This window comes from Rhipicephalus microplus, chromosome 6 (genome assembly GCF_043290135.1).
Source record: "Rhipicephalus microplus isolate Deutch F79 chromosome 6, USDA_Rmic, whole genome shotgun sequence".
Classification (NCBI taxonomy): Eukaryota; Metazoa; Arthropoda; class Arachnida; order Ixodida; family Ixodidae; genus Rhipicephalus; species Rhipicephalus microplus.
In genome coordinates this window covers 92,170,960-92,196,399 of record NC_134705.1, presented here as the reverse complement: position 1 = coordinate 92,196,399, position 25,440 = coordinate 92,170,960, and the positions used below count along the sequence as shown (strand labels likewise).

The 25,440-nt window shown below is 44.1% G+C and overlaps 2 protein-coding genes and 1 long non-coding RNA gene across 7 annotated transcripts in view; 1 reads left to right on the top strand and 2 right to left on the bottom strand.

Moving 5' to 3' along the window:
- Positions 1 to 1,838, bottom strand: part of alph (protein phosphatase alphabet) — a 46,476-nt gene extending 44,638 nt beyond the window's left edge. For all 3 annotated transcript variants that reach the window (XM_075866195.1, XM_075866194.1, XM_075866196.1), the window contains exon 1: positions 891 to 1,838. The gene's annotated coding sequence lies outside the window, so the exon portion shown is untranslated. The remainder of the gene's footprint in view (positions 1 to 890) is intronic.
- On the top strand, positions 1,787 to 23,950 carry LOC142765370 (uncharacterized). The gene is made up of 3 exons (XR_012884212.1): positions 1,787 to 1,923; positions 21,596 to 21,736; positions 23,641 to 23,950. It is a non-coding gene; the product is annotated as an uncharacterized LOC142765370 (long non-coding RNA).
- Positions 2,668 to 25,440, bottom strand: part of Pgant7 (N-acetylgalactosaminyltransferase 7) — a 34,768-nt gene continuing 11,995 nt past the window's right edge. For 2 of the 3 annotated variants that reach the window (XM_075866191.1, XM_075866193.1), the window contains 8 exons: positions 23,671 to 23,884; positions 21,528 to 21,704; positions 21,162 to 21,279; positions 20,840 to 20,965; positions 17,570 to 17,788; positions 15,174 to 15,272; positions 11,290 to 11,439; positions 2,668 to 8,741 (listed from right to left, as the gene is read on the bottom strand). In XM_075866191.1, coding sequence (XP_075722306.1) covers positions 8,604 to 8,741; positions 11,290 to 11,439; positions 15,174 to 15,272; positions 17,570 to 17,788; positions 20,840 to 20,965; positions 21,162 to 21,279; positions 21,528 to 21,704; positions 23,671 to 23,884 — 1,241 coding nt within the window. In that variant the 3' untranslated portion in view covers positions 2,668 to 8,603. The remainder of the gene's footprint in view (positions 8,742 to 11,289; positions 11,440 to 15,173; positions 15,273 to 17,569; positions 17,789 to 20,839; positions 20,966 to 21,161; positions 21,280 to 21,527; positions 21,705 to 23,670; positions 23,885 to 25,440) is intronic. The other variant, XM_075866192.1, reaches the window with a different exon arrangement.

Sequence of the window (25,440 nt, the reverse complement as noted above, 5' to 3'; positions counted from 1 at the left end):
CAGGACGGCGATGACTCACACAGCGCGCCGAGGCACGACCGGCAGAAAATACTCCCCCCCCCCCCCCCCTCATCACCTTCTCATTTTCCCGTTCCTTCTTTCCTCCCTTTCTCAATCAATACCGAGCACACCGGCTTGGCCTACCCGTGGCCTCCGCAACCCCGGTGCAAAAACACCTCGCTCCCCCCCCCCCCCCCGAGTTTGAGGCCAGGGCCAATATCACCGCACTCGCACCAGCAGCAGTGCATTCGCAGCACACCTGAAGACCGCATACAGTGGCGCTGTGCCAAATAGCGCGTTCGTCCCACTTGCAGAGCCTGCGAGCAGGGCTTTTTTTTTTTTTTGGCAGCGTTATTTCATTCATTGCCGAGAGGGTGGGGGTATCGCGAGCCTTCAGCAGGCCAGAAAGCAATGCAAAAGGCAGAGGGCTCAATTGTTTAGCAGGGCATGCCTCTCCTCCTCTTAAAATCCATCCTCGCTAGATCACCTAAAGAACAATCTCGCAATACTTTCGCAAGGTCGCCAAGCGCTCACCGTCACAAGCCGGCACCACCGATCGCGGGCACTACATTGCGTCGCATCGCCTACCGTTTCGCACTACCTGCCCGTCAACGCGTGACGAACGCTCGTTGTAGCAGCAGCGTCGGCCGTATGACGCATTAGGCCTAGCGAAAACAGCGTGTGGGAAAGGGAAACGCAGGGGGCTTACCTCGATCGCTGGTTGCTGCTACTGGCGCGCATGGGCGCTTTGCTTTCGAGTTTTTCTTCGAAAGCTCCGTGCTCGCTGAGCGTAACGTGCAGTCGCAGCAGCAACGGCGCGCAACAGACACATCGATGGTGCAATAAAAGAAACCATGCGGAGAGCAAGCCCGCGTTGAGGGTTTCCTTACCTCCGCTCAAACCGGCGCGGCTTGACGTGCCAGGGTACCGCGGCACCGGCAACTTGCTTCAGTATCCGTCTCGTCTTGTCATTTCGTCATCGTGCCACCGTTGGGAAGAAACACCACCGACGAGACGGGGATCGAAGGAGAAGGCAAGGACGCACAATAAGGAGGGGATATCACCCCCCTCCTTTACACCGGTCAGGGGAGCCTCGAAAACAAAAAATATAAAACACGCGGCCCGCTAGATGCTCGCAGTACGTAGCCCCAGCCGTGGACGCACCGCACAACACCACGACGATTCGAAGAGAGCAAACGTCACACAACAGTCTCTAAGAAGCGGGTGAAGCGATGCCGAAGACGAAGGGGTCAGGTCTCGGCGAAGTCGTCCGTGCTTGCGCAGAGGTTCCCGACAGATCGCACCACAGCGGCACGCCACCACCACACAACACACACGCTCCTTCAACCGACGCTCTCGTCACGCCCTGCCGCTCACAAATGGTCCACGGTGGCGGCACGGCATCGGCGTAACGAAACCGCAAGCAGCGACGAAATTTCGACAGTGCTACGGGGGAGCATGCCAAGGGGAAATACCCCCCGTCTACGCTTGGCTCGGACCTCTCCGGTGCGCTGGCCTGCAACTAGCGCTGCTGCTTGCCTGCTGCTCGCTGGCCTGGCGGCGCGATATGCTGCTTGCTTCCGCACAAGAGCCATGACGTCATCCTCCGGCCTGGCCTGGCTCGCTGGCGGCACGAATGGAGTAGTATACAGTTACGGCGGCAGGCATCGCTCGAGCGGGGATCGGCTGGCTCGCCGAGAAAACAGCGTGTGCCCTGCTTGCGCTAATCTTAGCAACGGGGTCGCCCTTAATGCCCGTAAAAAGATGGATCGCGTTTTGCTCCCCGATGACGGCGGGATTAAAGGGCGGAGGATGACCAGATAGGAGCATTGAAGGCAGCGATCTAGCAGACGACGCGCGGGGGTGGACGTACGCGACAAGACAAATGACGCTGTTCTTTTTCCCCGTGCCGCCTGAAACAGGGTAAGTGGGTCAGCGGCGACGGTTTGTGAACTTCGTTAGTGCTCGCGGGCTGTAGTTAGCGAAAGGGCTGTTAAAATATTGGCACGCTTTTATCCATTATGCAAAACTTCGGTCAATCTTGACAAATCTCAAGGTGGGAGGAATGGCTTGAGCTGACGCGTATGCTAAAGTCACTACATCCACCATTAAAGGATGCTCGAGTATTATGAACATGACCTGTAAAATTATATGAGTGACTGCACAATATCTTATACAGATCTTTTTCTCTGTTATCAGTACCAATGTTTGTGTTATGGACTTCACCCGCCATGCCCAAACATATCAAAGAGAGTTTAACACAATCACCTAAACGACTGCGATAAGGTCCATTCAACCGACATTGACAAAAACTACATAATCTGAGCTTGGCCAGGCACCCAACAAATTCTAGCACAAACCTTTATCCAACAACAAAGTGTTTGAGCATTGTCAACTTTACCTGAAACATCTTACGGCCGATTGGGCGCTGTTATGTCAACCGACGTATCCGTATTCCAGAGCTTCAGCCTAAACTAAACATTGGGGAGAGTTCAGCAAAATGCTTAGATCAACCACGCTGCTGTTTTAAGTATTACTATGGACGTGGCCTTTACCCCAATTTACTGAGTTTGCACTTCGGAAAACTTTGAAAAGCATACAACTTTGACTTGAAAACGCCTGGCAGTGCAATAAAAAAAGCGAATGAGACAAATAATACACATGGCGTGGCCGTCATTGCATTTTATTACACAAGTGTAACATGTAAAAATTGTGCCGGCATTTTTATCAGAGTTCCACATGTATTGCACGACAACACTACAGATGCTGGAATGCTTTTCCTTGAAATGACCTTTGTTTTCAAAACCTTGCATCATAGAATCAAAAGAAAAACGAGGTACACGCATCACAACACTATTTTGCATACAGGTAGTTGATTACGTCAACACCTGTGCCTACCAAGATTCTAAAAAAAAGTCACACTAGTAATTCTGTGAAAGTCGCAGCATAAAATGCACGCATCAATGCACTTAACTGGAATAGGATTTGTGACAAAATAGAACATCCACAGTTGTAACTGTGTACAATTACATTTAAGGTCATTTGAAATATGTGCAAAAGTGTTATGATTACACAAGTCTTATGAGTTGCATTTGCATTATCACTTTTAACCACACCATTGTTACCTTGTTATCAGCGGTACCAACATTACTCTTGGTGGCTGCATTACGCGAACTGCACCTTACAATTCAGCTTTTATAAAATTCTTTACGACACAGGCAATCTCCAATTTTAACCACTCAATACTAACTTCGTTAGGGCTGTCTACTCAGACCCGTAGCCAGGAACTTTTTTTTTTTTGGGGGGGGGGGGGAGCACTTAATGATGGTGTTGAAAAACCCATATTTTCATTATTTTCGGCAAAACACTTTACTCCATTCAAATTTCAGGGAGAAAGAAAAAGGGGGGGGGGGGGCTAGCGCACCCCCCTGACTACGGGCCTGTGTCTATTGGCAACTTCAGACATGTAGGAACTTCCGGACACAGAACGATCTTTTTGCACCTTGTACTAGAATAGTATAAAGTTTGTTTACACACAAAAAGTGATGTTAAACGATGCATGAATTTTCGTCCCCCATCTGACAGAAATATTGGGAATTTCACAGTCTCAAGAACAGGCTATTACAAATGTGCATCCTAGAAGTATAAAACACACAAATGCATTTAATAGCCTTATTGGTAATGAAGGGTAGTGATACCATTTGTTAGTCACTCAGGTTACTTTATCATAACGAAACCATGTCAAGTCATGTTGTTGTCTACCGCCAAAAAGTTGACATGCATTCAAAACACTCCGCGCCATTCAGAAATAAGCTTAGAGATCACAGATGGGTTGATATGACATTCGATGAAGAGTCTACACTTTACAGAATGCCTGCACGACTTCATCCACTACTATACAACATTTCACTTTCGTCACATTTGGGCCATCATCAACGCTTCACTCCTAATGTCATTCAAGGTGTAGCTAAAGAATTTCAATAGCATAATATTTTTTTTACTACAGCACTAGGGCAGAAAACAAAACTTCAGAAAGACGCCCCTTACGTTTTAAACAAATCTCATATTTAACACAAGCTTCTCAACATTTGAGTGCCCCAATAACAAATCCAATTATGATAATGCATTGTGCACTCCTATTAGCAATGCACTTTAAAAAAGGTGAACCTAAATAGCACTGAAATGCTGAAGTCTTATAGATTCATATCCACATTCCTAAAAACAAGAGCTAGTGGGGCTTACAGATTCCAGTTCTATTCAGCTGGGATTATTTTTGAAGGGGAGCATCTCATAACACTATCGAGAGACCCACAAAAAAATTCTGCATTCTGCACTTTAACATCTCGATGCAAGTTGCAGGCCATTAGAGGCATTGTGGCAGGGCAATTTGGGTTACTCTCGACTATCCACTGTCCTTCATGTCGTGACCAAAGAGTGTAAGCGTGAGCCTCTATCAATCTCACGGCCGGGTGAAAACATTCCTTTTAACACGCACCTAAATCTGAACACACAAGCATTCTCACATTTACCCTCCACTTGAATACAGTCACAGCGACGAGGTATCAAACTCATAACCGTGTGCATTGTGAGCACATTGCTATAGACACGTGCCAAAGCGGCAAGTCCGATGTCAAATGAAAACGTCTCTCAAGCGTGCTCAAGTCAACACAAATTGGGCACGGCTGCATTTTGCTTTCAAACCCATTATACTCTAATATCACTCATGCTTCCATTCATACTGAAACATTCGGTACAGATTGACTAAATAAAGACCAAGAACTGCTCACGTGACAGCATAGCATTTTCTAAACTGCGCAGACTGTCATTTCTCTGTGCATTCAGCACATTATGCAGTTCACGCTGAGACAGAGTTACTGAGCCATGACGTCCCAAGGTTTGTGCTTCTAAACTCACTGAAGTCTAAAGCACATAACAGATGAATTTTTCTTAACACCATACAGTACCTCTATTGGCCCCACAATGTTCCATCTTCAACTGCCAAAAACTGTTATATCAACATCATCAGGCAGCTATGCCATAGAACGAAGTCTTGACTGAAACATTTACATAACATTCTCTTTTGCACATTTGCAACACATATCTCAAGGCACATGACAACTTGTGCGAAATAAATCTAGAGATTTCACAAGAATACAGAAAATAAAATCATATCCCATGCAATCACACATACACCTACATTGCCCAGACCAAAAGTGATTCTTGGGCTCTGTACTTGCAAACATCATCATTTAATCAAAACATAAAGGAAAAAGGCATACTGTCAGCAAATAAATGAGTTAACTGAGGTTTTTTTTCCATCATCATTCGCTCCCACAAAACAAACGAGGCAAAAATAAAAGATACCGCCACCCATTTGCGTGTTTAACGTGTTCTCACCACAGACTCTCAGTAAACGAAAATATCATAAGCGAAACTGGTGCTTAAATGCAAATTACTCAGATATGATTGGTTTCAAACAAATCTGCAGCTCTGTTCAGTTCTCTGTAAGTGGAACTACTGTTAAATAGAACACGTTTTTCAAGTCTCTTCAGGTTTTGTTTAAATAGAATACACTGTATTTTAATGAAAGATACTACACGAAAATGAGAACACACAAATGCTTTCTGAAGAAAAAATAGTACTGACGCTCGAACCCGATTTTCATACATAACTGAAAATTGTTATCGCACTAAACTTGTGCACAAACGCAGCAGTGAATGCACACAACGAAGCTCTGCTAGCTGGTGTTCAAAGTTTGAGCAAGTGGCATTCAACACTAAAAAATTACGTGTCACAAAGAGACGCTAGAAGCAAATGATGAATCAGTCAAGATCGTTTCGCTAACCTTCTTGAAATTTGCTGACATCTGCTTTGTGATGAAAGACAACTTGTGGCATCGATTGCTTCTGGAAGCAACACAAAATTTTGTGCAACGTGCTAGCCGCCCTTTACTGACGGCGTAAGTGAGCTCTTGTCATAAAAAATCCAGATAAGCAGTAATATTTGGCAACATTATTGTATCACCATACCTAGCCATACTGCGACGCGACTATTTTTAAAAGAGTTTGCTCTGCATCACGCCATAGCACAAGCAAGTTCCCAATAGTACTGCGTACGTAGCGTCCAACATCATTGCATACATAAGAACATCATGTTTCCCACTGTGCTGAATAGGACGACTGCTGCGTATGCGCTCAAGCGAAAGCTTGCATTTTGCACGCACAACATTGCAGGAAGCATATGTGCAGCATTGAAACTCACTAGTGCCGACGTGACGTAACGAAGGCCATTTGGGTTCAGAATAGCTGAATCTTCAGCTCTCAGTCAGTGGCCTACGCACAGATGACGCCACGTGAAAACAAGAAAAAGAGAGAGAAAGGCATGAAGATGTGGCATTTATGAATTTTTGTGCCGACCGATTCAATAAACGAGCGAAAATGTATTTTGTGCTGATACCCAACATAATTTGCATACTGTTGTTGCCTAAAATATTTTTATAAGATGTTGAGCTGTGACACATGGTGCCAGATCTTTGCACTAGCAGCTGGCTATCTAGTACAGCTATCTACACAGTTTCTTTTTGTTACTTGCTGAAACTGCTCGTTCACAGTACATGTAATACCTTACACACATTTTGGATAATATTGCACCACTATGGTCACAATTCAACCTTAGTATCACCTTAAGCAACAATAACATTCAGTGTTCTACAGAAAAAATGAAACCAGCCAAAGTGAAACAGTTAGATGGCTTTGGAAATGTTCGGTGAAATAACATTAGATAGAAAATCAAAGCTGGTGAGAGGTTACTGACAATATCATTGTGGAAATTCATACAATCCAGGCAATGCTGCAACTCGGACAAGTGGTGTGCCCACATTGCCCAGTCTGACGGTGGGCCAATGTGGGCCAATCTGATGGTGTGCCAATGTTGGCTCGATGTTCTAATGTTGGACCATGTGAGCCATCATTGGCTTTGCACAGCTAAAGGACGGTTTCAGAATTTTACTTGACTTTGCAACAATCCATAGTCACTGTGAAAAAACATTGCTTACTTGAGCAGAATCTAAACAGCAAAGCCCATCTAATAGCACTCAGGAGATTCGTTTTAAAGATGATGAGCAGAAAATATTCACAAAAACAATATTGATAATTAAGAAAGTCATGTATAAAAATGGGTTTCTTGCAGGTTTTATCACTTTCCGGGAGAAAGTTTTCCTTGAGGCAAGGTAGCTTGATGCCAAACTGAAGCTTAATCCAGACTAAGCCAGACAGTATAATTGAGCTTGAATACTGATCCGAAAATGCACACGTTCACAACTTTGGCCTCAGATAAAAAAATACTGCAATATAAGGCCTGTAAAGAATGTCAGATTAAAGTTAACTGAGGTAGGTTCCTGTGCATTTTATTTTCTTTTGGCCAGTTTGAGCATTTGATTTTCATTATTCACTGACGGCCAGAAAACTGAGAATTTCTTGGACCAACTTCTGTTTTGAGACAAAAATGTAAGCCTTTAGCTTTTAAGATTCGACTCCGCAAATATGCACACATTTTGTCAAAGCCATGCCACCGAGACATTACTTATTTGACACAACTTAGGAATAATTCTAGTCAGTGATTTAGACTTTACCACGAAAGAAAGTATTTTCCAGTTCTGTTGCGCAGATGAGGAGGAAAAATAACGAAAGAACAGAGGAGCCAGGTATAGATAACAAATAAAATAACAAAGGAAAGAAAAACAAAGTTCACACAACTGTCAACTCAGCTGAGCCATCAAACTGAGTCTCTGATTGCGGTGGAAAAAAAAAACATCACTGCGAACTCGTATCATTCACCGGCAAAAACAGGGCAATGACACTGCAAACGCAGAACAAGGACGTTAGCTAGATTGAAGTGGTAAATAATTATCAAAACTTAAAATTGAAAGAGAAGGGGGATATACCAAACAAACTGAGCAGCACAGTTAAAGCTCCACTTGAAAAACAAAAACAAAGTAATAATGTTAGCTTGCTGTCAAAGGTGGAGAAATGTAACATTGAACAAGACATCACAAGAAAAAAAAGGGGGGGAAACAAACGTTAAATCTCTCTTCTGCGTCGTCTCGCCCCGCTTAGCACCTGCAGCAGCACGCCTTCATCCCAGGACGAGTTCATGATGACTTCCTCCTACAAGTCAATGTCGCATACGTTGTTCAACAATGCACATGCGCACATTTAAGTGCAGCACACCGGACCGGAATCGGGGCTGTTTACAAGCTCGGATGCTGTATGACAGAACAGAAAACGGGGGAAAGAGAAGGCAGGGGCGAAGTCGACTGAGTCACAATTGCAGTCAAACGAGTCGGCAGCGCTTCAGTGGTCACTCGTCTGAACCCGTAGTACGCACCGCGCCGCCCGGGTTGCGACAATGCCACGCAGTGGACGTTGTCCTTGAAACTCCCAAGTCTAGGTCAATTGAAAAAAAGAAAAAAAGGATGTCTTCCAAACGTGAAATATAATAAAAAAAGAAAAAGAAGATGCAGCTGACAAGTAGTCTCCGCGCACCACGTGTGAAGGCAACCAACAGGTTTACGGAGCGGGGCTGTGTCATTGCCGCTCGTGTCACTACGAGTCCTGAATCTCGCGGAACGTCCAATGCTGGCTCAGGTCGCCGTCGTCGCACTTTTCGAGGTGCACCTTGTAGTTCCGCCTGTTGTAGGTGAGGCACTTCTTGTGCGTCTTGTGGTACATGTGCTTGGTGTCCTGCAAGCAACAGTGTGAAAAACGCACAGTGACCAAAAAGTTTCATAGTATGCAAGAAATATATGTGCTGTAGAACCCCTCTAATAAATTTTCCATGGTACTGTGAAAAAAAAAAATGATTTATTCAAAAAATAAATAGCGCAGAAATGCTTTTAAAATTGCAAAACAGGCTAAATAATAAAACAGGTGCACTGCACACATTCTCACTTCTGAGAAACTATTGATTAGCAGTTTAATGCTTAACAAAGTCCTTGCTAAAAGCGTGGCATTTTTTCAAGTCGCTTCCACAACATTTCTTTCTGATAACTGTCACTGCGAACTGTCACTGCAATGGATGAATTTGGCGATGCTATCGCAAGGCTATCCAAATGAGCTAAAAGGGTGTGGTTCTAATAGAGGCACAATAGAAACCTCAAACTGTGACCGAGAATTTAAGCTATCAGCCGATTAATGAATTCTTCCGAGGTAAAGCTACGTGTCATGTCCGCTTCATTATTTATTCATTTATTCCTAATACCTCAAAGGTCCCACATGGGACATTACATAAGGGGTGGGCGAACGAAAAAACTGGCGGGTCAGCTTAGGTTTCATGACTTGAAAGATGGTCTTCAATGGCAGTTTGGAATTGAGCAATGTCGGTGATGAGGGCGATATTGGATGGAAGGGCATTCCATTCTCCGGCAGTATGCAGGAAAAATGAACGTTGGTAGGTGGCCATATGTGCACGTGGTAGATACACAGCATTTTGGTGCGAGTGGCGAGGGGAACGATGTGCAGGAATGGTTATTTGGTTTCCTGGAGGCAGGAAATGGAAAAACCTAAAAAATAATATTAGACGAGCAGTGTTGCGGTGAGAAGAAAGTGAGGGGAGGCAGAGCTGGGATTTTAGGACGAATACACTTGACCTCTAAGAATAATTGGAAATAATGAACCTGGCAGCGGGGTTCTGGACTGATTCGAGGGAATTGTTTATATTAACTTGGTCATTGTCATAAATAGCAGATGCATATTCTAGTTTGGACCGAATCAACGTTTTATATGCAAGTAGTTTGACTGCAGGGAATGCTGATGATAGGTTACGGCATAGATAACCTAATAGGCGATTGCAGGAGTTGGTTAGTTGCAGAATATGATGGGCCCAGGACAGATCACTAGATATATGTACTCCTAGGTATTTAAATGTCTTGCATTGGATTAATGTGTTGTTGTTGAGAGAATAAGAAGATTATTTACCACCACCTCCAACCGCGGATCTGTTTTAGGGCTGGGTTTTACAACGGACGAGTTTCCGTGCTGGATGTCACATTCCAGTTGCCACATACACTCAAACCTCATGGTAACGAAGTTTCATCTTACATAAAAATAAGTTTATTATATAGAAAAATTTGTTATTGAGGTATATTCCTAGCACTATGTCTAATGCAAAAGTACTCTTCATTTACTTCGTTATATACTTCGTTATAACTGATCTTTCCTTATACCCGGGTTCGTTTTATCAAGGTTTGAGTGTACATCTATAGATGGCGTAACTGCCTCATACACGAATGAAACGGTAGCCAAACAAAAAAACGGGGAAGTGCGGCTAAAGCATGATAAGAGCTTGAAGTCACCGTAGCAGGTGCAGGCGTTGCACGGGCGGCCACACGTCCTTTTTTGTGCATCTCTACTCTACAAATAACGTAATCACAGACACCCATGCAAGATCACAAAACATCGCAGAAAATCACAAGGTCGAGCAGCTATGCTGTTTCTGCAGATATCACACAGAGTTGAACTGGGGTAAGTTTTCCCCAATTATAACCACAAGTTTGAGCTGTACGCCTCTCAGCTACCGCAGTCTTTTTTCGCAGCTCCGCAAAACGTAATAGCGTCGTTTCGTTGGACAGGGCTTTGCTTGCGACGATAACGTGACCACAAATATGACTGACGAGTGTGTTAAAATTTAGGGAAGCCTAAAAATTTGCCTTTAGGAGTTGAACACGACAGCAATGTCCTGTTCCTAGTGTGTACTTCAAACACTTAGCACATGAAACTTTTTCGAATTTGCTATGCCCCCACTATGTAGCCTTCAGGGAATAAGTGCAGTAGTGTGTGTGCCTTTTGTTGTGAATTATTGGCTTTAAACCACGAAGCCATTATGATAATCAAACGCTGTGACACCTGTTAGCAATGGGTGCTTGTGCTAAGCATTATTACTGCAATATTTCATGTTGCATTGCGAAGCATGTACATATACAGGATGTGAGTGTTTGTAAAGCATAGCTACTTTCGCTGCATTCCTGAGCAGAGGAAGTTCATTTCACTGTACTCACAAGCAAAAGCATGGCCGTGTGGTAGGACACACACTTGCCACGCAAACGACCTTAATTCGGTCCCCACTGTGACCCGAGATTTTTTTCATCATTTATTTTATTTGCATCATTCTAGATTTTTCGATCGCGCATAAGATAATTTTTCGCTCACAACCAACGAGGCCAATGCCGCCACCGCAATTTCTGCGATGCAAGCTCTTTAACGCTGTTGCGTTAAAAATCACAATCGTACTCACCACGCTGTACTCCCAGGGACCGTCCACGGTTCCGAGCGAGCAGTACACGACGTCCATGCTGTGCGAACTGGCATCCATGCACCGCTCACCCAGGCCTAGTTGACCTTCCGCGTTGAGCCGGAACACCTGCGAGCGTCGTCGCAAGACCCGCTAGCGTGGTGGGACGACGGGACCGTCCAGTCAGTTTCAAAGAGAACGAAGAAACTCTGGGAACCTTCACCGCCTTGGGAGGGAGCTGGCCCGAAGCGCATGCAGCTCGAAGTGGGGAGCTGAGTAAGCAGCGACTGACTATGCGAGCAGACGATTGCCATATGAGAAGTTGTCGATGCTTTCGAGAAACTATGTTGAATAGATGTGAACGAGGGGCTAATTTTTATGTTATACACAACAGAACAAATCCAACAAACAGTTTGGCCACTGAAAGCATGGGGAACATTATTTCTTGTCTCTACTACCACACAGACCTTCACCACTTACTATGGTAGTGTTCTGCATTCGATATAGGGCGAATGGCCATACAGGCTTTGTAGTGCACGAATTATCGTGCAGAGCTGCTCATGGATAGAAACTCACAGTTATTATTTGAACACTAAGGAACTCGGGGTGGCCTGATCAGTATAGTTTAGGAGAACTGACAAACTACAGTATTGACAGCACATCACATCAGTAGAAATGACTGCTGCCTAAATACATAATGGAAAGTTCTAAGACATTGTGAGCAATTCTGGCAGTCTGGCAACACTTGAACTATATATCTCCACATAGGACCTCTGCCTCCCCATTTAAAAATAAAGGAATTCACATACACTTCATTATTTAAATTAATTAAAGGGGATGATAACACGCCCTTTCCATTTGTTTGACCCAAGCCGCACTCTTTTTGAGTCACGTGTCCAATGCTCAACCAATTGAGCCACGATGAAAGGCACTTCCCTATCCACCTCGCTGGGTGTTTCTGTGTGTGTAATTCCAAAAAGTATTACTCAGCACCTTCTATTGCAACTCAATTGGTGGAGTACTGAATAGATAATTAGAAAATTGTGTATTTGGATCCCACTGACTGAAAGGGTGTTTTATTGTTTACTTTATTATCAATTCATACAGTAATTAATACACTACATATAAAAGCAACTATTGCCCACTATGCTTTTCTTGGCCTAACTGTCCGTTGGATTCAGATCATAGACGTAGTTTCATGTTGTAGCATGGTTACGCAGTTACATGGTTAGTAACAACCAAGGAAAGCCGATGAAAGCTCAGAGAAATTAACAAATTGTTTTTATAGGAATTAAGAAAAACAAAGAAACGAAAAGGAAGATCATGAATGAGTGAGCCTTGCTGCGAGTTGGAGCCAATTGCATAATGCTGACATAAGCTACAAGTGACGACTGTTGCTACTGGCCCTCTCGCACCTTTGTCTATGCATAGAGTAGCGTATGCGAGGTCTTCGAGAACACAGCTTCGAATCTTCACAATGTTTACATTCTCACCCTCCCTAGGCAGAGCCAAGATGGAGATGCTGAAGATGATCAGGATGCAGAGGCAAAAACACAAGCACTGTCTTCACCAATACCCCTCATACTTATCTAGTACGTTTATTGCAACACAGCAACTTCCATTCTAGTATAAGAGACATCCCTGTGCTTTTACAACGAAGCTGTCTTTGTGAACATCCCGAGTTTCCCCGTGAGTTGTGGCTGCTGTTCTTTTGCTGAATAGGCCACAGTTACGAATAAAATGTTGAGGATGTTTAGGCTTCACCTCTAAGCATGCGACGCAGTGGTATTCCAGTTCACCAAGTTGAGCACGACAGCACACTCACTAGGTCCTCATTAACGCTGGGAGTATTCGTCGATCACAAAGACCAGGTAGTGAGTTGCAGTGATTGCAATGAGGCAATAAATTGCAAAGCTTCCTGTAAGACCCAGTAGAGGGACATTTAGCTAAGAGGCTCAGGTGGTGTACGGATACAATGAAGATACTGGTTCCGAGACCCTGGTTGAGCAGTCCTTTGAGAAGTATTCGCCAGAAACTTGCGATGTTTGCCACGGTAATCACTGTGGCTGTGCTTCAAAAGATGTGGCCTAATCGGGCCTGCTGACTGTTTTTCACTCAAGATAAACGCCGCCGACATCTTGGATGACACTAGGTTTTCTGCGATACAGGCTTCTTAACACTGGCTGTTTGAAAGATGGCCTGTGTGCTTGATCACGGTGGCATACGCTAGCGTACTATGCGGCACCAGGACGTCTCGAGGCTGGGGAGAGGAAAGCACGGCTTTAAGCTGGGATAGAAAACCTGACGCTGTGGCTATGGCAGCCATTTTGCCATTTATTGGTGGTTCCTGGTGATCGAGCCATGCAAGGTGGGCACAGTCCTCTAGGTTGGATATGAGGCTCAAAGGATAGGCGTACTCAATCCCTATGCTCATGCCTGTGTTCTCCTTTGCATTGTCAAATGGGAGCGAGGATTTCATAAGGACTGACAACCAATTTTTGTGGATCTTTAGCATAACTGAAGGCTTACTGGTGAAAGTGCGATTGCGAAATGGTAATGAGGCGAACGCCGTGACACATTCGTAATCAGAATTTTTTTATATATGGTGAATATAAAGCCCCAAACTCAAGTGACGACCCATGCTCCATACTGTGAGCGTGAGCGCGGTTCGTGTTGGAGCGCAGCAGTGTGCTGCGCGTGTATCCGCTGCGGGCACGTGCACCATGACTCGTCGCATTCTACCTGTTACTGCGAAGGCAGCACCGTTTCGCACTGCGTTAATTCTTTTTGCTCGTAAGGAGCATGAAATAGAGTGGGGATAGATAATAATATACATACTCTACTTTTCGGGACTCAATGTGGCATGCATTACAGCATGAGACTGCGTCGCTGGGTGCAGCAAAATCATCACCTTCGTTCATATTTTCAGCTTCGAGGCTATTCGGCTAAGCCATGCATCACGCCAGTGTGTGTTAATTTTAAAAACTACTTGAATAATTCCAATATAAATCCTACTCATGGCATGAAAAGTAAGCTGAAATCTGTCACTATAGTTCACGGTCTTTTCATTTCTACCAAGATCTAGTCACGCGTTCTGGCCACTTGTCGATCCCTTTAAAGCTGCAATGGCAAGTGCAACATTCTAAGAAAGACAACATAATTTGCAGCCAGGAGGAGGTCGGGCACTACCCACTACAGGCTCCCCACCTCTAATTATTACCGTACTTTACAAGCCGCCCGGTTTGAGTATCTGTTGTAACCTAAATTTTTGTGGCCCTTGAATACTGTTATGAAGTGTGTTTGACTGTAGTAAGCATAGGATGTAATGAAGGTGTTTTCGCATCGAATGCAACTACATCATACAATCAGCTCAAATTACGTGGATATGGTTTTCCCAAATCTCTAAGAACCTGTTTGTCTTCACAAAAAATATTCTGTTAGCATAGGTCACAAAATTAGCATAGGTTACAGGGGCGTGCAGAAATTTCCTTTGAAAAAAAAAAGGGGGGAGGGGGCGCATGGGCCTGGTGTGCCATCCCCTGGATATGCCGTTGCTGTATTTATTTATTAATTAGGTACCTAACTCACCATAAACAATTTTTATGTTACATTAAAACTGCAATACTGTCAAAACTACTGCCATAGTGGCAGAAATTAGACAGCTATAATATACAGCTAACCTGCCTCATATTCAACTTTCATAAGGAGTTTTTGACAGTGCCATTTGCTACAGAAGCAAGCAGGTCATAAGAAATGACACATGCCTTGGAAGCAGCAAGCAATGCAAATGGGTCAGCTAGTGCAAGCATGCTTCAGATGAGTAAGAAAACAGTCAAAAGTCGGCACTCCTTCGAAGGGGGCAATAAAGGAGTGTGAGAGAAACACACCTGGTTTCCTCCGGTCCCGTGACAGGTAGTCAGCGCAGCCGTGGACGGCGGATGGGCACCCATGGCATCGATACACTGGTCGGTAGCGTCGTGCCTGATCTGCATCCATAAAGTGACAGGTGATAGCGTGAGACAATCGCATTGTCAATGTAGAAGAAAATACAAGCCACAGCTTTCAACTCGGTGAAAGTCAACAATTCCAAGCAAGCATGGCGCCCCAAGCAGGACTGGTGAGAGGAGGGGGGATTTGGTCGTGCAATGGAATACAAGTTCGTGTTAAAGGGGTACCGGCTGCTTTTCTGAGTAATAATCATCGCATCACCCCAGAATCACAGTTCGTAGCCACAAAAATTGCTCGGATCCGTCGAGCAAGAGCTAAGTTAGAGGGATCAATTACAAGCTTTCCACACTTTCTTTCTGCTCTTTCCCAACAAATGCACCAGAAGCTAAGCAGGGAGAGATAATGCAGGGAAAAGCGCCATGTAACTTTTTCCTTAACCCTTTTGCTACCGCTGATGAGTTTGTAGTCGTCATAAGAATTTGTAATGAAATGACAGATGACGAGTAGACTCTTCATCAACAAAAACCGGTCTCACATGAAACCAACAAAGACTATGCTCTTCATACTTGTGTTTCTTGATGCTAAATGGCCACGCTCGTCTATGTTTATAGCCATTTTTCTATATACTGACGTAACATGAAGCCACCTTCAAGTCATCTTTCTTTGTGCGATTAGTTAACAAGAGAACCCTATTGAATTGATGATACCGTTCTATTCAGAAAAAGAATTTCTACAAATTTAGTTTAAAAAAAAAAAAACAGTTGTTAGGTAATGTTGGAACGTTTTTATTCTTTTCTAACGACAGCAAAAGGGTTAAGTGCGCATGATGAAACGCAATTGCCCTCTCTCTTCGTAATTCCTGTGCATGAGTGTGGCATACTGTGTAATGTTAGCAGACTACGGAGCGCTGTTCTGCCACATGGTGGCCTCTTGTGGCAAAAAGTGCGCCTGACCCAAACGTCGCCATCAAATTACGATGGCTATTAGCCAGCATAGCATGTTATCTGCTGTTCAACGTCAAGCAGCAACCACCAGCAGTTCCGAAGAGGGTGAGAGAGGGTCTCTGTACAAAAAGAAGGTGCCTAAGGTCGTAACTTCGCGCACGGCTTGTGAGCCCTTGTTGCCATGCACAACCGCAATTCTAGGCTGAGATGTTCATAACAGTGTCTACTTTCTTCAGGATGTATTTCTTCACCAAGCATGAAGAGCAGTTCGTGACCCTTTTGCCATATTCGAATTGAAACCAAATAATGCTATTTATCACCAACGTTAAAAGTTGGAATAATAGGTGGTAGTTGCATGGAAGCAACCTGAGATCTGATTAGTATTCCAGAACTGCAAACAGCAAAAAAATCAACTCACTAGAAGTGTGCACTGGCTTACATTTACTTCATTTCCAGCACTTCAATGCATTCGTATTTTACCCGATCCAGTCTCATTTTACTTAAGTCTGCCATTTGCCAAGTACTGTCACCACTTATTGCAGTTCTGAATCTTTGCTAATACTGTACATGAAAGCTCCCATCTAGGGCCCAAGCACCTGTAAAGCTAGTAACTAAGTTATGTAGATTCTTTTAAAAGACTGATTCTGATTTAACATAGGAAGTGACGAGTTTCACTTACATAGTTTGTATTAGGTTTTTTTTTCTTTTAAATGCGGAGCATTTAGTCGCCGGATGTTGTGCTCCGGCGTCGGTGGCACCCTCCACACCACCACAGCGCATGCTCACGTCTCATGCCGGCCCAGGAAGACACCCGCAAAGCTGTCGCTCCTGGAGCCATTAAAGGATAAGACACCATCGCGCGTTCAGCAAGCCCAGCATGCGCAGTGGGGGTGTGAATCTCTCCCCCGTACTCCTCTCCCTCGAACGCGGACAGTGTGTATAGAAGCGGCGGAGCACGCGTTTGGAATTCAGTCAAGGGTGTCTTTGCATGGCTTTCACTTGACTTGATGCTTTGCTTGACTCGAGTAGATGCGATGCAAGCAGCAGTACCTTCACCCAGTTGTGGGAGACAACCCAACATCAGCGTCCTATCGCTCATCGAAGGAAACGCTTCTCCTTCATTCATTAAATAGGAATAATAAAGAGATGAAATAACAATTAAGCATTATCAAACCATACCCAATTATCCAACATTCACCCGATACCCCCACCATGCTGCGACGCATTTACTCGAGTTCCCCCCCCCCCCCCCGTGGGAAGATGCGGGCAGCCTTCTTTTTTTTCTGCTGCTGAAAACACCGCTAGTGTGCATGTCTCATCTTTTTCAAACTTGTGTTTTGTTTGTACTTCGCACCAGACACCTTAAAAAAAAAGACATCGTGACCACTCGCCTCTCCCCAGTAGAGATTCCTGGGCAGCAGGGGGAAGTTCTTGAGCACGTCGTACGCGACGTTCTTCATGAACCAGCGGAAGCTCTTGCACTTTAGCTTCTCGCGGAGCGCCAGCTGCTGCTTCAGGTCCCCGGCATCGTAGTAGGTGGCCAGGGGCTCTCGGGTGTAGAAGTACTCCTTGTACTCGTCCATCCACACCTCCACCACCCGCTTGTAATTCTGCGAACGGGTTGCGAGGAGGCAGAACAAGGTTGCAGGTGTTTTCAATAAGCTTGTATGAATATTCGAATGTTTTGATGGACTATTACAGTATTCAAGTAGAAATTATTCAAATTTTCAAAGTATTCGAAATGAATGATTAGGTGCACATTAATCTGCATGTAACATTCTGTAAAAGTGGTTTCACTGCAGTTGAGAGGTGCTTAGCCGTGAAAACATTTATAAAAAAATTTATGCTGCCACAAAGACTCATTTCATGTTTAAATGAACATCGCTCATACTGCTACACCACATTCTTTAAGTTTAAAAACTTGTTATACTGTTTTTATGCTCTGAGCAAATTTTTAAATGCGAAATATTTTACATGTTATCACCTCCATTCTACCGAAAGTCATATCCTGCTAGTATTCAACGCCCCTTTCACTTCCTTTGAACCAAAAAAAAAGTGACATATGCACAGGCCTTATATCAATAAAAAATATGTATATAATGTGTAGGATAGTTGGTTTATGATAAATAAGGCCATTCTTCGTTACGATACTTGTACACATACTGCTCAAATTCGATTAGAAATTATTTATACCTAATCACTATTTGCTTTGAATTTGCTTAGAACCTACAATTCACTATTCACACAAGTCTAATATACAAAAAGAAGTTGGGGGTCCAGTAAAGCAGTAGTGAGGCAGGTCAGTTATAATTTTAGGGCAACATCCCTTCAATTTAGCAGTGCCAGCTACCCCACTATACAGTAAGAAAACTAGAACGAAAGAGAGATAAAAATTCAGGAATTTTTCACCAATCAGGAAAACGGGGGCACCCTAAGCTTGTTTGGGCATGCCTGATGTAATGCGTTCATTTCTTTTATATGTCCCAGCAGCTCCGCGATGCTATTTTCGGGCAGAATCAGCATGGTGTCTATAGTGTTCTTTCCTTGATCATCAGCCAGTACAACGGCCTAGCAGAAGGACCATCAGTGAATCGCGAAAGTGGTCTACCAATTCAATTTTTCAGGATCGCAACTTTCTTGAAATGTGCGATTCCTGATATCGACCTTACACGTTGTCCAGTAGGTCCCTTCATTTCACCAACACGAACTGTTCCAACGCAAAACAAACAGCAGCTGTCATGCTTCCAAAGTATTCTTTGCATCATCGAATGCATGCATTTGTATGCCTCAGTTCAGTTCCTGTTGGGCAAGCATGGGCACATGGTCTAGTGTTAAAGGCACTCATTTTCAGGGCACAGGAACCCCAGTTCAAACCCCAGCCCCAAAGATAAATTTATTTTTGTTTCTTTATTTATCCTTTAGAGCTCGTGCCAGCTGTGGGTGAGGAGGGTTTTCTGGAACACCATCAGCTACACAGGTCAGTCGATACATAGGCACAACGCCGTGCTCCCCACCGGGCTGTAGAAATTAGCTGCCTTCTTCCTCTTCTAACCACTACCACTACCAGTCAAGCTTTGATAGAATAGCTACTTTCTTTTTACACTATTACTTCTTTTTGCAGCATTAGCTGCTCCCTCTATGCAATAGTACCTGCATTTCACAGTAACGGTCACTTTCGGAATCGTGAACATTTCCGTTTCACAGCTGCAACCACTATTTTTACAGTGGCGATGCTTCTCTTCTAGTGACTGCCACATCCCATTTTACAGTAATAGTCCCTCAGCAACACTCCAGATTTAAAGCTGCAGCCTTCGAGTCTTACATTTACAGCTACTTACTTTTACACACATTTTGCAGTGAGAGCTACTCTTTCATTATGGAGATAAACCCTTCATGCTAGAGCCATGGCCTTTCCTTTTCGCACCGACAACTACCAGCCAACTCCCTTTTACAGCGGTAGCCTCTCCAACTCGCAAAAGTAGCCCACTTTCGTTTCCTGGCCTTCACCGATTCATCTTGATTTTAGGGACACAAACAAAATATTGAGCCCCTGAGAGATGCCATATTGGAAGGGCTCTTAAAAGGGCCCCTAAAACATCCAGAGGCCGAAATGTAGATGTGGCGTTGCGGTTGTGTACGAGTCTACAGTGAATGCTGGTGGAGTCCCACGCGTTTCCTCGTTTTGCTCTTCCTTTCGCTATGCTGCATTCGTCGGCTCGTTTGACCACCTCTCCTAATGCCCTTCCTCAGCATCTGAGGTGGAAACGCAACGCAACAGGCGCGTGCATGTACTAACAGAAAACAGGCTTTATTTCGCCCAATTACAGCGTCTCTTATACACAGCGGCATTTTTATGGTACACAGCGTCAGTTGACGTCATGCCAAGTGTTCTCGATAAAGGAAAAGCACACAAAGGAGCACGGGAGCATCCTTCAGTGGTTTAGGGGTCCTTCAAAACAATTTCAGCAATCTGAGATTGTCGTAGCTTGCACCTGTTATTAAAGCACGAGCAATTTTGCTTTTCAAACCCCGCAAAATGTGGCAGAGTATCAAGCCTGAGACCTCATGCTCAACAGCAAATCACCATGGCCACTATGTCACCATGGTGGGTGTGAATACAAAAAAAAAAAAAAAAAAAAAAACTAGGCTTATGCGAATATGTGTGAAACCTTTTGGTTTCATGCTAAATCAAAGTAAATGCTAATTAGTATAGCATTGAATAATTTCAAAGCAAACTCAAATAGCAGCAAGATTTGGATTGCAGAAGGGTTCAAATAGTCAGTGGCAAAATACACTACAATTAAAAGTTTGCCATACTTAGCCCCTATAGGCCAGTATAACACACTTTGCAACTTTAAAAAATACACCAACCATGGCACAGATAACACATACACAATTTTGAAATGAGACTTCACAACAATGCCAAATTTTCTCTTGAAAATATGGCTTCATGGCATAGTACTCGTTCAAAGCAGTGAAACCACTTTTTCAAGCAAGTTTCATGTTGTGAGGTACACCTACTCCTTCACTTCGAATACGTAGAAGTTTCGGACATTTTAAGTTCCGTTAAAGCGAACTCAAATACTGCAATATTAACTAGAGCATTTGAAGTGCTCGTATATTCAGACAGGCCCACTGTAAACACCGTTATCAATACGTACCACTGTGATGAGGGGTCCCTTTCGCTTCTGTGCCAGCTTTCCAAAGCTGTAGGGCATGAAGCCCCGGTAGACATGGCCGACACGCGAGCAAGGTACCCAGAAGATCATGCCTCCACACTGCCAAATCTGCACAAAGTACGACATGCCATTCCAAACGTTCATGCACGTCACAATGGAATCGAACAATCAAAGGCAACAATGTGAAATGACAAGTGACCTTGACAAAAGATCAGACTACCATATCATAAACAGCCGACTGCTGACAAGGCCACAATTATTAGAAAACGACAGTTATTGGAAAGCAGCAGACACAAATATGTACCTTGAAGGACAGCTCGAAGTTCTCACCACCCCAGACTAGCAGGCCAGGATCGTAGCCGCCAAGTTCAAGGAAATACTTGCGATCGATTGCAAAGAGACCACCAGCATGTGTGGGCGACCTGAAAACGTGAAAATGTACCTCAAGAAGTACAATGTACCTCATCACTGACTTGATGAGGAGCCCTAGGTCTCTCTTCAACATTTTACTCAGAACTACTAAATCAGGTCCTTTTTCATGTCACTTGCCTTTCCTGGTATAATATCTGAAGGTATCCGCACTGCTTTTGAATAAGTCATAAGTTTCACTTCAGCGTCGCCTCACGGTAATATTATTGGGGGGGGGGGGGGGGGGGGGAGCATGACTCACTTGTAGGGCTCGCTGTGGTACTTGCGCCTCTTGATCTCCTCATCAGGGATCTCGATCTCCTTGTACAGCATTCCCCACTCGAAGATGCCACGAAAGTGCTGACGGCCATGGTACACGGGCCGGTACTCAAACGTGTCCTTGTCGATACCGTCAATGACCGGCACGGTCATGGCACGCCTGCAGTGGTGGTACCACAAGGTGTTGAAGCGGTAAGCAAGACAAAAAAGATATTGTACATGATAACGTGTTAACCTTTTACTGTGCCAAAACCACTGTTCTTGCAATGAGAAGACGCCTGGTAATCTAGAATAGACACAATAATTAAAGATGGTTGCCAACACTACCTTGAGGTTGCTACACACTCTTGCCGGGAGATTATACCCATTTTGTTGGGGAATGCTAGTGCCTAGTTTATCGCTCGTTAATAACAATGGACTACTATATACACTCGACTGTAACGCGACCACGAATGTAATGCGAGGGGCTACTTGTCATATCCAAGAAAAAAAAATCTTGGTATTTATTTCCAACAAGAGGGTCGGCTTTAGGTAGCAAAAATTGGGAAGAAAAAGTTGCACTATATTCGAGCAAATGTGGTAATATGTCCACTCCTATCAATAAATGATAAACAAAACGAAAATGTGAAGTAACTGTAATGTAAATATGACAATCCCAGACTTGATTACAGAAGTAATTACCACTAATAGTTCTGAAAAACATGAAGCCTGCTTCCCCCGCAATGCACAAGTGATTGCCAGCACTCCCATGCCTTACGTCTAATATGGCACCTGATACGTTAAGTAAATGCAGTGGGTGGCCGGCTTTAAACCGTGGCATCATCGTGATAGTGACATGTTTTGATGCTCGATGGCAATGTAAATATGTACCATGCATTATTACTGCAATATTTCGCGTTCTATTGTGAACATGTATACAGGGTGCGTGCATTTGTAAAGCATGAAAGTTACTTTCATGGCATTTCCAAGCTGAGAAAGTTATTTTCACTATATCCACAAGCAGACACGTGGCAGTGTGGTAGAACACACTTTCCACGCAAACGACTCGAGTTCGAACTCTACTCGGACCAAGAATTTCTCAATATTTCCCATATTTCATTTGCATCTTTCTCGGTTTTTCAATCATGCACAAATGATGATTTTTCACTCACAGCCAATGACGCCACCACGGATGTTAAAATTTCTGCGAAACAAGCTCTCTAGAACTACTGTGTTAATTATAATATAAAATATACATGTTTTGAAGCTGTTGTAGGTGTTTTGTTAACATACTACGAAAAATGTTTACTGCAAAGCTTTCTTTTCTTTTTTTACACTTTTTCGCCTAACCACTGCATTTATTTGTTGCAAAAAAAAAACTGTGGGCTACTACCAAGGAAATGAACAAAGAATAAAGACCAGGACAATGCCTATTTTCTTTTCCACCTGCTATTATTAATTAAATCTGACAACCACAGTTCAAAATCTGCTATGGAAACTCTGATGCGGACTTGTCAATTTTAGTTTGTGCAGCCGAATTACAAATAAATTCCATTTTCTTTGGCATGCCTGCAGTACTTGTGTTTGTAGCGCTCATGAGTGCACACGCAGCAATTTCAAACTTCAGCAACAACGTGGCAATGTGCATGTCCCAATAATTGGCCTCTCACCCAGCACATGTCGCGTTTACAGCCGACAAAATGACCTCAACCTGGCCCACACGTTTATTCTACAGAGCTGCAACTGCAAAAGACCAACTAACAGGGCATAAAAGATTGTCTTCTTACCATGTATCCGTCTGCCCCGTACATAAGTCGGCAAACTCACTCGGTTGACTCACTCAGATAGATCAACCATGAGTGCGAGTCTGAGTGAATCCAGGTGAGTAATATTCTGGTGAGTTTGAGTCCAAGCGAGTATGGCTTAGAAAAGTTTTAGCGAGTCTGAGTCCAAGTAAGTGTGGTCGACGAAAAACTTTGGCGAGTCTAAGTTCGAGTGAGCCCCGAGTGCTAAAACTTATTTCATGAGTGAGTCTGAGTGAGCTCCACATTTCTTGCCGACCTATGGTCTTCAGTCCCCTTCCCTTTACAGAGCCACATGCTGTGCACAATTCCCAGTGTTTCGACAGAGAACTCTCTCCCTCTCACCTGTTTGCCCTGATGGGTGCCAGCAGCGGAGGCAGCCAGTTGATGCCCACCTCGCAGTGGGCGTCCAGGAAGAGGACCACGTCGCCGTGCGACTGTTCGGCGCCATAGCTCCGCGACCGGATCAAGCCCTCACGCTCGCTGTTGCGCAGCAGGCGCACCAAGCCACGCGGGAAGTTGTGCGCGATGTAAGTCTCCAGCTCGCCCTTCAGATTCTCTGTAATACCATGGGTCACAGTGCACGAAAAATGTGGATGGCAATAAAGACAAAGACAAGCACTTACGTTCCGAGATCACAAATTACTAACTAGCCCAATCACAGAGCCTGCTATGTCGAATAGAAGCATCAAATAAGCTATTCCCGCTACAGTAGGCTGCCTGCCACCAGCAGCAAAAAGCAGCACTTAGCGAAAGTAGAATACGCACTCGACCGACTCCCATCTACTAAAGTTCGTTTGCGTCGCAAGACACTGCATGGCTCCTGACATTCATTTTTCCAGCATGGCATTAAATCTCCCTCTTTAACAGAATCCTGCAAAATATTTCCATCAGGGTCAGGAAATGCTGCCGATTGGTAGTCGAGGCTCTCCCAAACTTGCGAGCCAAACATTTTGACACAACAGGAAGTTTACTCGTAATTGAATTTCACTGACAGCCACAAACCACTTGCTCTTTTCTTCACAAATGAAGTCATATACCGAAAATCAGCTGCGTAACAGTAATTCATCCAAGGGGCACGGTTGAATTGAACACTGCGGGCCACATCGATACTGTGGCCACCGCAATTTGCCTATGCAGCAACACCTCACTGTGTGGGCAAGTGAGGCTCTCCGCATTCGAAGAAAACGGGGAAAGTGCTCAAGTTCATGATGTGTGCTGATGTACGGACATAGCTTCTTGCTCCCTTGTCAGCTCCCCCCCCACGTCACTTTCAGCGCACTTGTTGAGCCGAAGGAAGAGAGAGAAAGAAAGCGCCTAAAGCACATGACAAGTCCCTGTAACTTTGCTTATACTTGACAGATTCTAAAAATTTTTGCATCAGTCGATTCACGAGCCACTAGACTACAATAGTCAAGTAATTTGACAATTACTAGTGAAAGTGTAGCAGGGCCCCTTAAACATTCACTTTTCCTGCACAATGTTTGCAAGAAAACCCGGTATTTGTCACCGCGTGATACAAGATCGATGCTCAAAACCGGCCTGTTGTAGTTACGTGGCTATCACAGTCTGCAGTACGCTACAAGTAGCGTGTGAATCGTGATGGACTGAATGAGCTCAGGCTGTGCTAGAATTTAGATAAGAATAATGATAAGACTGGATGATGGAAGTGTCTGTTGGTCCTCAATTCATTTTCATCTTAACATTTACTAGACCTTTCTTAAATTTGGTGCCTGCCTCTTGCCTGTGTGTTATTGGTATGCTAGCAGTAGTTGGTAGAATCCTTAATGCACAGTAAAAGGAGAGGGTGAAGATAATCACAAGCTCAAACAACTTGCAATCAATGGGAGAATCTCAGTGATTGACCAGTTATGCAGAACCCGGAGTAAGTATCAGCATTTAACCATTATGTTGGTAATGCTTTTAAAAGTTTTGCAAGATAGTTTTCACTACACTACCGAACCAAAAACATTGACATATTTTGGCCCACTGGCATTTCTGCCCTAAAGGACAACTTTTCATATTCACCCTCAAACTGTCCTCTTCAGTGTGCCGAGAACACAATCCTCCATGACTGTCTTGCACATAATGCCAAGATTGTGAGATTCTGTATTT